A 12,972-nucleotide genomic window follows, 5' to 3' on the forward strand; every position below is an offset into this window, starting at 1 on the left:
AAGTAAATTAGGTGACAAGGAAGCTCGAGCTGGCTCGAACCTGGCCAAGCATAACTTATTACATAAGCAGAATTCAGTTTATGTTCGAGCCTGATGTACTTTTGGTCCATGTGTTACAGGCCGGAGCTGTCTGGAAAAGTCTGAGCCTCTCAGCGCTATTTGGGGTTATTTAACAGTCTGAGGAATTGTGAGACTGAACAAGTCTGTCACAGGCGTTGCTGAGCAGCACTGCCTGTGCCAGCATTCGTTTCTGCAGGCCAAGGAGCGAGTGCTCTTTGTGGGGAGCTGTGCGTGCCCATGCAGGAGGAATTTCCAGGTCGTGGAGCCAGCGGCAAGGTCCCTTCAGGTGGTGCCTGTGGACTCAGGGAGTCCCTGGGAGAGCTGCGCTCGCTGTGATTCATCCGCATTCCAGGCAAGGATCAGTTCAGACAGACAATGCCTTAATGACATTGCTGAGCTGAGGAAGTGGGTCTGGACCGTTTGTCATAGCTCTGTGGCAAGATTCATTTCTGTGAGTCAACGCTGCTGAAACATTCGCAGGAAAAATGTCAACACTGGCCGTTGTAACGGCGTAGATGTCGCTGCTCGGCGGGAGAATCCCCAGGGACCGAACCGGGGCAGCAGTGACAATTCCTGACGTCTGGCAGTGTGTTATTTTTCATAACTGGGTGAAGTATTTGGTAGGTCTGAAGGTGGTTTCTAATAGGATGGCAGCGTAGGACTGCAACCGGTGATGGTTCACTGGGGGGCATGGGGAGTGCTGGCGTGATCTCTGGTGCCTCTTGGTAATGCCCCTCCAGCATTTCCCCTCCTCCTGCCCCTATTGTGCCCTATCTCCTCTCTGATATCTTCGGTAATGAGCTGAAGAGATCCCTGAGATGTTAGCAAGTTGCTCTTGCTTGGAGCACTCTGCAAAGGGGACTCATAACCAGAGGCTACCTTCCTCTGGAAGCCACTGCAGCAGTAGTGTAGACGTTGTTTTGTGGTGGACTTGGCAGTCCTGGAGTAAAGGTTGGACTTGATGATCTTAGAGGTCTTTTCCAACCTGGTTGATTCTATGATTCTATAATAGCCTTAAATTGTTGTTTTCCTCCTGGATTCAGCTTCTCTCCGTGTTTCAAAAGCTTTTCATAGAATTCTATTCATTGCAGCCTAAACCACGAGTTTTAATTTGGAATTTTACTACAGCCAAATCACACTGCTAAAACGTCTCCGAGTGGCAGGCCCAGCTCAGCCCTGCAAGCACATCGTTTCAAAACGCTCCAGAAAGCTAAAGAGAGCTTTTGAGCTGGCCCCTGGAAAACCCAATGAGCCATTTGTGCTTCTTGTTTAATGAAAAAGGTAAAATAAAGTTCTGAGTTCCAGCTCACAGGAAACGGTGATATTATGGGTTTCATTGGAGGGGCTGTTCCTCCTTTGGGCTTAAATTTGGTGATGGATTTGATGATTTCATGATTTCAAGCACAGCCCAGTGAAGGCTTTTCTGCCTGTGGCAGTTTCATTGCTTGGGGAGGTGTGATCCTAAAAGGCACTTGCCAAGCATCACGTACCCGGGGAAAAGCAGTGATTTCCTGGAAAACCGAGCCCCCGCTGCCGCTCCAGGTAAAGGCGGCTCACGAGGGCTTCCCGTGGGACTCTGTGCTGGCTCCTCACCCGATTTCATTTCCCGGCGAAGGGCGCTGCCGGAGGCTCCAGGGCCGGGCGCGCAGACGCTGCCCTCCGGCAGGTCACGGTGAGCCCCGGCACCGAAACCGCTGCTCCGCCCGCCCCGACGGTGTCCCCGGCGTTCCGCTCCCGGTGCCCAGCAGCGTCCGAGCCCGGGATCCGGGAAGCCCCCGCTCTGCCGCTGGTCCCCGCAGCCGATCCCGGCCCCCCCGTCAGCACAAACCCGCCCCGTCGGCGGCATCGCTCCGCCCGCGGGGCCCCTCCCGAGGGCTCGGCCGGGTTTGGCTTCACCTGCGGGGCGGGGGTAGGGGCGGCGCGGCGGGGACCGCGCGTTTGCGGGCAGAGCCGCTCCTGCCGCATCCCCGCGCCCTCCTCCCGTCCCGCCGCAGGGAGAGCGGTGCCGGGCCGCGGAGCCGCGGTGCCCCGCCGAGCCATGGCGCTCTGGGTGATGCTGTGGTGCGCGGCCGCCCTGGGCAGCATCTCCGGCGCCGGCGGCGAGCACTACCATTACCTCTGGAGGAGCTGCTACCCCTGCTACCCCGGGCGGGCGGGCTACGGAGCCGGCAGATCCCCGCCTCGGCCAGGTACGGAGCAGGGCAGGGGGATGCGGGAGGTGGGGAGCAGGGAAACCGAGAGGTTGGAGGGGGGGAGGTGATCTGCTGCCCTGCTTGGAGCTGTATCTGAACCACCCCTTTGCGTTACCGCAGGCGGGCTGGTCGTTCTGAGAGGTTGCTTCGGGGAAAGAAACTGGAGTTTCTTTCCATCAGCTGCTGTGCAGCAATCTGGCTTGGTTAAGAGTAGCTACTGTGAGCTGCGAACTCATGTATGTTGTTAGGGTACGTGGATTGGGATTTTACTCAGTTCCAAACGATCTCATCCTGGTCTGGGACAGTAAATGAAATATAATACTCTTTTATCATGAAAAATAAGGTGCTGACACAGGCTGCCCAGAGAAGCTGCGGCTGCCCCATCCCTGGCACTGTTCAAGGCCAGGTTGGACGGGGCTTGGGTCTGGCACTCCATGAGTACAAAAGAAGTCTGTCTTTCCCTCTGCAAGACTGGGTTTGGGCTGTGTGAGTGCTGCACAGCAGTCCTGCAGGGGACAGAGCATTGCTCATTGCTGGTTTAGGTGCGCAGGGTGTCCTCTGGCAGCAGTAACTGGTGCCAGGAGCTGGGGAGCGAAGGGGCGAGAGCTGGCTGAGCCATGTCTTGTAGTGACTTCTCTGTGCAGAAATGGTCCCACTGACCAGGGGCTGCTTGAAACAACCCCCCAGCAGAGGCATCTCAAGGCAGTCGTGGTGTGGGCAGCGCTTGGCCAGCCCGAGCTTCCCCTGGAGCAGGTGGAGGGATGCAGTCGCTCGGCTCCTGTTGCTGCTTCCCAATAGAAGAATGTTCCCGTGCTCTGGCTGATGTGTGAAGGTGATGGGGCTGCTGAGCGAGGTGCAAGCTCTGTGAGCACACACATACCTGCCCCTGCCTCCTCGTGTTCAGCTGGCTCAGTGTCAGGGAAGGTTTGTGGTTTCCTGAAGATTTAGGAAATAGTGGAGAATATGTGACATTTGCTAAAGACCTTGTATGCTTGTGAGTAATGTAGACATCGAGGAATGCATTATTTCATCATGAGATAATCCTAATAAATAAATGCCCCAAGCAGTCAGTTATAAAAGTGATATTGATGTATTTAAGCCAGACCTTCAGACAGGGGGTGAGTTGCTGGTTTGTTATTTATAGATCAGATGTTTGTCTTGAACTCAATTGCATGCGCCGTCTCCATCCAACTCCATTAGCTCATATGCCTGTTGCAGGACAAGCTCCTGAGAGCCAGCTCAGGATGTTGTGTTGCTCATCCTGAACTTGATATTTACAGTGGATTTGGCTGATGATTTTTTCTTCGCTGCTTGAGCTTCTCTTCAAGAGGTAGTAGCAGCCACTCTCTCCATTGTATGACTTTTACAGTACCGTGTGCTGGTTTACTGGAAGAGAATTCCCTTTTGCCAGGCCCCTGGCTTCTACGCAGCCGTGTTTCAGCAAAGCAAGCGCAAGAGACTGCTCTGTGTGTGTTTCACTGGCAGTTTCATTGTATGGATGGAGAAGGAAGGGCTGGTGTGTGTAACAGCGGTGTGCACTTCACTGAGGCCTCGAGTGCCTTAAAATGCCTTCTGTGTACAAACAGGGCCCCGTCGGGTCCTTGGCTAGCTTGGAGTGGCTGATTGCAGTGCTGTGCACTATGTCCTTACACAGCTCACCATGACAGGGGAGATCATTGTGCTCTGCTGGGGACTTGCATTAAGTTGTCACAGTCATGTAGACCTAGTACCTAGTATTAATCATAGACTCCAAGACTGGTTTGTGTTGGAAGGGACCTTAAAGCTCCTCCAGTTCCAACCCCCTCCCATGGGCAGGGACCCCTTCCACTAGAGCAGCTTGCTCCAAGCCCTGTCCAACCTGGCCTTGAACACTGCCAGGGATTAGGGTTATTCTCTCTCTGGCTCTCTAAAGCGTGTCAGGAACCAGGATAGAGCGTAGCTGGTACATCCCAGTGTGTATCAGTGGGGTCAGCTTCCACGGCATGGCACAGGGACCACAGCGACGTGGCTCTGATGATACACCTCTGGTCAAAAGAGCAGCCTGCCCAGGGAAGGGGGTGAGGCAGAGCTATGGGGGGTGGTTTGAGTGGGTGAGCACAGGCTGCCTGCCTGTCAGTGCGTGCACCTCTGCTCCGCGCTGTGTAATCCCTGAGCAATTATCAGCACCATCCAGAGCCAGAGCCGTGAGCAGAAAGGAGCTGGGCAACTCCCAGCCACTGTGCTTCAAGGCAGAGAAAGGTGAGCTGAGGACAAAGCAAGTGACTGAGGCAGAACAGCTCCTTGATGCACTTTCACTTCGTTGGATTGTTATAAACCGATGCATCTGTTCCTGGAGCGCCTTTGGAAGCAAGGGAAAGCTATGGGCATCTCCTATCTGGCTAGGAGGGGCTGCCCTGGAAGGGATGCCAGCCCAAATTGCTCTGTGGAGCTCCTAATCTAGATTGGTTTCTCATCTGGTACACTGAACTCCTCCTGGTGGAGGCTCTGGCCGCCCAGCATCCTGCTCCTTGTCTCCTTCCAGGCTCTTTACTTCTTAAAACTGCTGAGTTGGCTTCAACAAACTGGTACTGGAAAGATAAAGTCACAAAGTCCCACACACGCTCATTTTGATGGATTTCAATTAACCTTTTCCCTGCAGCCCTGCTCTGTAACCCGGGCTAATTGCCGCAGGGATTACAGCCTGGCACTGCTGTTCGGCCAGATAGAGTGGACCTGAGCTATCTGCTGCCTGTGCTTCCAGCTGGGATCTGTCTCCTCCTTTCAGAGGAGATAAACTGCCTCTGTACCAAATATTTAGTAATTTGCAGGGCTGCTGTTGCCACTTTCTTTCCTTTTACCCGGAGCTCTTGTCAGAGATAAATCACTGAATTGCTTCTCGAAGGACCCGTGCATGGTCAGGGAGTGCACTTAACCAAAGTCATCTCCTCACACCCGCCTCCCTTTTGTTCTTCTGTTCATCTTCCCTACATTTGATCACAGCATTATCCCTGTTGGTCCACGTAGATGGTGCTTGAGGTCCGATGGATTGTTTCTGTTAGGGATGAGGCTGATGGGAGCATCAGCCATTCCTCGGGTGAGCCCGTGTCCTTGTGGATGAGGACACGAACTCCGGGTTCCTTAAGCAGCAGGGAAGTTTCCCTACCCCATAAGCCAAGTCCCACACCCAGGCTCTTGCTATGTTTGGTTTTCATGTCTGCCTCGGTGGGCTTTGGCCAGTGTCCTCTGCCCTACCCGTGCTGGCGGAGCATCCCGGCACGTGGGCTTGGTGTGCTCTGTCCTGGCAAGGCTCCGGTTGCTCAGTGTCAGGCAGCCTCCTCTGAAGCACAGCCTGTATGCTTCTCATTTCCCTCCTTTGGTGTGTTAATTTCAAACAGACTTTGTCAGCTCTCCAATAGGAAAAACAACCTCGGCGTGCCCCAAACCGCATCTCGCAACGCGGCACGTAGGGTTTCGGGTCTTTGTGCTGCCAAGACGTGCACCGAGGGCAACGTGACCCTTTGCAGTGATGATCCTGCTGCTTTGTGGTTCATGTTCCTGGTGAATCATGCCCTGGTGAGCCCTGGGGCAGGCTGGAGATGCTGCTGTTGGGGGTGACCAGTGGGCCTGCACCCTTACTCTTCCCAGGACAATGTGCTGGGAATGGTGCCTCTTCCATCACAGGTCCCAGTGGGAAATGCAGCTCTTGCCCCTTTCCTCTCTCCGTACTCAGTTGTCCGTTGCAGGGAGCAGTCCAGGGCTGTGGGATGGACCCTGGTGCTTGGGCATGGCCAGGCAAGAGCTGCCCAGAGTGTCCAGTGGAGCAGGAACAATTCCCATTCCCCAGCATGAGCCAGGGCAGGGCAGAAAGATCCTCTTAAATCTGGACCAGGCCCCAGCACACCATCATTGTGGCTCCTTCTTCTTAGCAGCCCATAACTCCACAGTCTGGGGACTGAAAGCAACCAGTCCCCACCAGAAATCACAGACTCTCCTTAGAGCATCCTCCCAGGAGGTGCCTCTTCTCTCTGTGCACTCATACTGGAGTTTGAATGTGCTTGGGCAAACTTTGTGCCGTTTCCAAAGGTATAAACCCAAGGGATGACACCGCTGCCCTGCTGCCAGGGGTGCCGAGGGTGGGAGGTTTCATTTTGCTCACACCATCGTGCAGTGTATGTCAAATATCTGTGTGTTGCTGCAGAAGGTGATAAGCGAGGCTCCAGAAGGGAAAATGGGACGTGGTGGGTTACTGGGGGATGGTGATGGGTGTTTCTACGGCTGAGGAGTGAGGAAAGTTCGGTCGCTTTCCCAGGGCAAGGTGGGATGGAGACAGCCCTCTGCGATTACAGGGATTTAGAGGGTGAAAAGTACAAAGGGGAAAGAAGAGATGTTTAGAGAAGAGATGTATAATTACCGAGTATGAGTAATGGGGTGAAAATAAGAAGTTTACTCAACACATCACTAACTTTTTTGGACAGTAAATTCTCCACGGTTTCAGATTAGAGCTGAAATAAAGCAATGGAACATCCATTGAAATTCAGACCAGAAAACTCCATAGAAAATCTTCCTAAACCCCACTTTTCCTGTTTTTAAGCAGAACGGAGCCAATTTTGTGTATTAGAGCTAGTTCTGCCCATAGAGATGTTGGGAAAACCCAAAAGCCACAATATCTGTTGTTCTGTGGCTGGCTGGGCACAGGGCTGGCCACGCTTCCACCATGCAGGCTGGAGAGCTGTTGAAGGAAGAACCTGGGAGGATGGATGCTCTGGCATCGCGCCTGGTGAGTTGCTTCCCTGCTGCATGCACATCAGGGAGGGCATCAGGGGCTCCAGAGCTCTGTAGCATGAAAACTGTGTGCAGCCTTTGCAGAGGAGAATGATTTAATTAGAGCTGGGCTGCTCTGACAGGCATCTCAGACTCATGCCGCAGCATTCTTTCCCCCCGGAAAGCTGGTTTGGATTTGTGTTGCTCTTTGCAGAGCATCACTTGAAGCTTATGTTTCACCTCAAAAATCTGCTCCTTTTCCCTTCTTTCAAAATGAAGTGTCTTGGAAAAAAACAGGAAGAAAATACCAAAACCTTCTAAAGTGCCCAGAGGAGGAATCTGCAGCCCAGGGAATGAGCAAAGGCACTATAGACATTGTTCTTTCCTGCTGGGTTAATGAAGACTTCAGCTCCAATGGAGAGCATCGCCAGGACAGAAAGGACCATTTTCATGTGCTCTGATCCTTAGGTTTTAACTTTTTAAGCAGCAAGAAGCCTTCTAATGAAAAGTATTCTGAGGCAACAGTCATTTTCTATCATTACTGTGCAGCAGAGAAAGACAGAGTCAAGCATCTCCTTTCCCACTTTGCCTCCCATTTCATCCCCGACCCAGTCCCTTTGCTTGCTGCTGGCTGATTTAGTTGGTAATTAACCTGATGAATGTGAAATTAATGGAACGAGTGCAGAAGTTGCACACTGGCTTCAGCCCAGGTTGTGTTTCTCCTTCTCCTGTGGTTTTGATGGGCCTTGAGAGCTGCCATCCGGTCGGAGCAGGCGATGCTGGGCGAGGAGGGTGAGGCCTGAGCAGGTTTTTGCTCCGCTGGCTTGCAAAGACACAGCCGGGAGCAACACCCTGCTGTGATTCATTGAGGAAGTGTTTCTTTATCTTCTTAGTAACAGTCATCGATGAAACGGTGCTGGTTCAGCGCTCAGCCTGGCTCTGGATCGCCATCCAGCTTCGCTGTGCCAGCGGGAAATAGCTGTGCGTGCTGAAGGTGTCTTCACAACGTGCATGGGAAGGATAAAACCCCAAACTCCCGAAGTGTTTTTTCCATGGAAAAGGGCTTTGCTGGCTGGGTTTATTGCTGGCAGCGGGAACGTGATCCGGATCCCCTTCTGACCGGAGGGAGATCTTACATCCTTTACAGTCTGAAAGGTACACAGGTATATGTGTGCACCCCCTCACAGACGGCAGGAATTAAGGAGCTGTGCAGCTGCAGCCACAAACATCCCTGTTATTTCTAATTGTAGCCCTGTGAAGGAGTCTTTTGTCTTAGAAACTTGCAGTTGCTTTGGACAATCTTCTGATACGCATCTTAGTTAGCACCGTGTAACTGGGAGCTCCAAACGTTCCTACACTTCTCAGTTCTGGAAGATGCTCCCAGCACTTAAAGGCAATTGTAGGTCTGGGAAAGAGGAGAATCTCGCTCTCTGTAACGCGCTGCTGGATTCGAAGCTTTGATAACAAAATATAACAGGATTTTTTACCGAGACCTCATGGACCAGTTCCCGTTTGAGCCCTTGTGGGATTGCTCAGCACTTGGCAGAAGATCTTCCTGGCTCAGAGAAAGGGATTTTTCTGCCCCCCCCCCCTTTTCTTGGGGGCTGTGGTTTTTACCAGTTGAACTGGCCGTGACTGGATTCCTTGCTGCAGGAATGGCTGCCTCAGTTTCCCCAGGCTTGAGCCACAGTCAGAATCTCCCCCTTTGTGTTTGGGGTCCAGTTGGACTTCATCAGAAGTGTTGCATGGATTATGTGCAAACCCATTGTCATGACTTTCTCCAGGCATTAAGGGGTTTTCTTTCTCACCTCCAGTGTCTCACAGCAGTTCTGAGCACAGGATGCTCATACCTGATACCCCTCTGTGCTGCCTTTCTGCAGCAGATCAGAGCTGTTCCAGAGGCATAAAAGGTGTGAAATGTGCTAAATGCTCTGCCATGTACTGAGATGAGAAGTGAGACAGCAAAACCTCTCATCTTTGGCACCTGGCTGAGCTCTGGAAGCTTCTGTGCTGCTGGAGGATGAGTGTGGCTGGGCAGGATGAGAGCCTCTGCTGCTCCGCATCCCTCCCCTCCCCTCACTCTGTATCACTGGGTGTTTGCTCCCACTGAATGTTAGGTTTGCTCCTCATGTAATAAGCAGCAAATGGGCTATCTCAGCCTGTTTTCAACACATAAAGAGTAAGGAAGTATAAAACATTAATTAATCCATAACCTTAGAGCAAATGGGAAAAGTGACCTTTGGGAGGTGAGTGAGATGAAGGATGGTTTGTGCCACTTGACAAAGTGATGCTTCTGGGGGTCTTTTTTTGTTCACTGATTGCATGCTTGTCCCTGAAATGTCTCAAATAGCTTCACTGATTGAACATGATGAAATAGTGATTCTGTTCCCTCTGCATTCATTCCTCCAATCTGGACTCAGTCCGCAGAGGATACATAATCCTGGCTCCACAGGCCATCATGCCCACTCCCCTGAATCTTTTCCCCTCTTCCCTTTTCTTCTGCAGATGTTGATGAGTGCCAAGTCCACAATGGGGGCTGCCAGCACAGATGTGTCAACACCCTTGGATCTTACTATTGTGAATGCAAGCCAGGCTTCCGCCTGCACACGGATGGCAGGACCTGCATTGGTAAGTCACAGGTTCAGATCCCTGGAGAATCACCAGTTCTCTATAGCCCTTTTCCTACCTGTACGTGACACTGTATAAGAATGCTTCCATTGGCTTATCTGCTCAGATCTGCCCGCTGTGCAGGGAACTGGAGATGATGGTGATGGATTGCATGTTCCTTTGCTTGTCAGGATCCAGGTTGTCTTCCCTAAGGTGTTTTTGTTACTGAACTGATAGTGTTTGCTGTTCTTCAGTGTGATTTTGACATCTTTGCAGTTCCTCAGTTTATCCTGGTTCAGGAGAAGTAAATTCCAGTGCTCTGGTGCTTCTGGTTTTGATAGAGGGTGTATCAGGTCCAGCATCTTCAGAACAAAGAGCTAATGAAATGATGGATTATGAAACAAATGGATTATGAAAAAGTCCAAGTCAGTCCCATTGTTATCTCAACTGTTTCCCTAGGCTCTGGGTGTGACAGCCAGTGGAAATAAGCACGGCTGTGTGTGGACCATGGGATGTTGGTCAGGCAGCCGTTCAGATGGTGTGTGTCCAGACACTGCAGCTGAGATGCCAGGTTTGGCTTGCGGCTGATTCCTGGGCTAATTTCTTGGAACACTGCTGTTTGCCAGCCCCAGACTGGAGGCTCAGAGGCTGGAGCCTGGATTTGCCTTCCAGCATCTGCTGCTGGTTTTATTGCAGCGCTTGGTTTGACACATTTTTCCATTTTTTGAGGGATATTTTCGTACAAGTGGAAAGAATTCCCGGGCGATGCTGTTACAAAGGCCATTTGCTGGTTTCTCTCAGAATATAGTCACATGCCAGAGTTGGCTTGAAACGACTGCGTGAGGCTGGGTTGTTCCAGGTGGGAATGGTGATGCGGGCAGGGAAAAGAGCCATGGAAGGAAGCAGTACCCACGGGGCCCCTCTGAAGTGCAGTGGGACGTACATTTAAGGTGCGAGTTCACTGAGTGCCCTGTGTTTTTAAAGCCAAACCACTCACAGCCCACTAGCACCGAACACGTCAACTTGTGTTCATGGGCACGCATTGCTACTGTTTGCATGTGTGTGCATGTGGTCTGTCATCTAATAACTGCCTCTATAATGTGTAGTTCTTTCTGTGGTACGTGGTGATCCTGCTGCCTCTGCCTCATAGAATAACACATGAGGGAACCCAAAATCAGGAGCGTTCTCAGCGGGGTCAGCCCCAGAAGGTGAAACTATTCCCATAGGAAATATTAAAGGGATCTCTATAGAGTGGAATCTCTCATTTAAAAGCCATTTCCATCCTTTTCTCTCATTCTTTAGGCTTCCCAGCTTGCGTGGCTGTGCCGTGCAGGGCACTGCTGGGCTGCTCGCACCAAGCGCTGCAAACCTGCTTTGCATTAAACTTCTGAGCAAGTTTTTGCCATCGTGTGCACAGGGTTGGAATTCATCTGCCAAAATGAAGGGGTCCCTGCTCATGAAACCTGATCTGCTATGGGAGTAAGCGGGCAGCTCCTGGAAGCTCTGGGGAGGGAGCTGGCAGGATCTGCTGTGCCCTGTGAGCCACAAAGAGCATGGGGAAGTTGATGCAGCCCAGGCAGGGCAAGTAGAACCCCTCTCACTGCATAACTGTCCAATATGTTGCTCAAATAACAACAAACAGAAGGGGAATAAGAATCTGGCTTTCTCCCTTCAGGACTGGTGCCTTTTGTTCTTAACACATCTGTGTGCATGTGTCTCTCAGCTACACCTTTGCAACAGCTTCGTACTGACTGATTCAGCTGGTTGAGGAAGGGGTGGAAGGAAACACCTTTGTCTCATAAAAGCTCAGAGTAGGGCACAGATTTGCTGGTTACTCCTCTGCCAGTGTCTGTGGCTGTACCTTGTGCAGTGGGTGCCTGTGTCTCAGAAGCGCCCTGTTTGATACTTGTCCCATAGTGCTTTCTGCCCTTATGGATCCTGTATGATGGTGCTGGAGCCCAACCTCTGTCCTCCCTGTGTGTGCTGGCTGCACGGCAGCAGTCACATACAGCAGCCCAGCCTGATGCGCTTTGAGCTTGCACAACTCCCATGCGTGTAATGTCCATGCCCTTGGAAGAGCAGAGCCTGGGCAAGGGCAGCACCTCGGCTGGTGGCGATGGGAGGCTGCCGAGGGGATGCTCCCACCCCGGGTTCGGCCGTGGCAGTGGGATGCTCTCTCCCATTTCTCGCCTTCCCCAGTGCTTGGAGAGCGAGCCCATGAGCGTGCAGCCGGGGCAGGCAGCTTTCTAGGGGTGACTGTGGTGACCCGGAGCGTGCGCTCCCGCTCTGTGATGCTCTCACAAGTACATGCAAGCGGTTCTTCCCTTCAGTGCTCGGGCTGCATAAACATTTACAGCGCGGAGCCAGGGGCTTCGCTCTGCTCTGGGAGCGCACGTGGCTTTCATTAGGGCAGCGTTCCTGACGAGGCAGCACTCGCAGGGCAGCGTGCGGGCGGCAGCAGGGAAGGCAGGGGCCTTGCCCAGCGCTCCCTCCCTTCTCACGCCAGTTTTCCCGTTTCAGGAGCACCCAGCGCACCCCTGGGGAAGAGGAAGGTGTTTTCCACGTGCCAAGCTTAAGGCCAGCTGTAAGGAAGGGCTTTGGTCCCTTTTACAGCACAAGCCGAGCTTGGCTCTGTGCTCAGGACAACAGCGTGTTCTTAAATCCCATCTCTGACATAGCCTGGAGAATCGAGGGCAGGTGATGACAGCAGGCTTGTGGTGTCCCCATGCTCACACCTCAGGATCTCTTCCTTTACCAGAGCTACATCTGCTTCATCAGTCATTGTGAGCAAGGGACTCCAGAAGCCTTGCAGCAATCCCTCTGTGCGTGTGGAAGAAGAGCTGACAGCCAAGGCAAAGCCTTCAGCCCGAGGCTGAGACATGCACGGGCTGCATCCCAGAGATGCACCTATGCTGCCAAAGAGCCCCCGACAGCTCAACTTGTACCTGTGGCTCAGGGTAGCACAAACAGCGGCTTAAAGCCACCTTCCTGTGCCCTGCTCTGTGCCTCACAGCAGGTCTCACCCACGGTTGGTGCAGCTCAGTTATGCAAGATTCTTTTATTGCGTCTTTGTTGTTCAAATATAGCAAGTCACTGATGAGTTTGATACAAAAGGAAGAAAAAGGGCAGATGGTGCTATTGAAAGTGAAACAGAACAAAGAGAGTCACTGGACGTCCTGAAATTACCTCTTTCTTTATCAGAACCACATGGGCAGGAGGCAGGAAGCTGACATCTTCAGGTCCTTCTCCACTGTTTCAGCGGAGGGATGAAATCCAGTCCAAGGCAAAGAATCTAATCTGAGCCAATTGCTTTCATTGGCCTGCAGAGCAGAGAGATGGTCTGTATTAACACACAACATGATTCTGGAAATCG

General features: G+C 52.3%; 1 protein-coding gene and 1 long non-coding RNA gene across 2 annotated transcripts in view; one reads left to right on the forward strand and one right to left on the reverse strand.

The window, feature by feature from the left end:
- LOC134161579 (uncharacterized) overlaps positions 1-12,972 on the reverse strand; it is a 94,513-nt gene that overhangs the window by 42,873 nt on the left and 38,668 nt on the right. The window lies entirely within an intron of this gene.
- MEGF6 (multiple EGF like domains 6) overlaps positions 2,034-12,972 on the forward strand; it is a 39,760-nt gene continuing 28,821 nt past the window's right edge. The window contains exons 1-2 of the mRNA XM_062614553.1: positions 2,034-2,249; positions 9,498-9,620. Coding sequence (XP_062470537.1) covers positions 2,099-2,249; positions 9,498-9,620 — 274 coding nt within the window. The 5' untranslated portion in view covers positions 2,034-2,098. The remainder of the gene's footprint in view (positions 2,250-9,497; positions 9,621-12,972) is intronic.

Source organism: Pezoporus occidentalis, unplaced genomic scaffold, assembly GCF_034315485.1.
Source record: "Pezoporus occidentalis ecotype Australia unplaced genomic scaffold, CSIRO_AGI_Poc_V1 ctg176, whole genome shotgun sequence".
NCBI classification, from domain to species: Eukaryota; Metazoa; Chordata; class Aves; order Psittaciformes; family Psittacidae; genus Pezoporus; species Pezoporus occidentalis.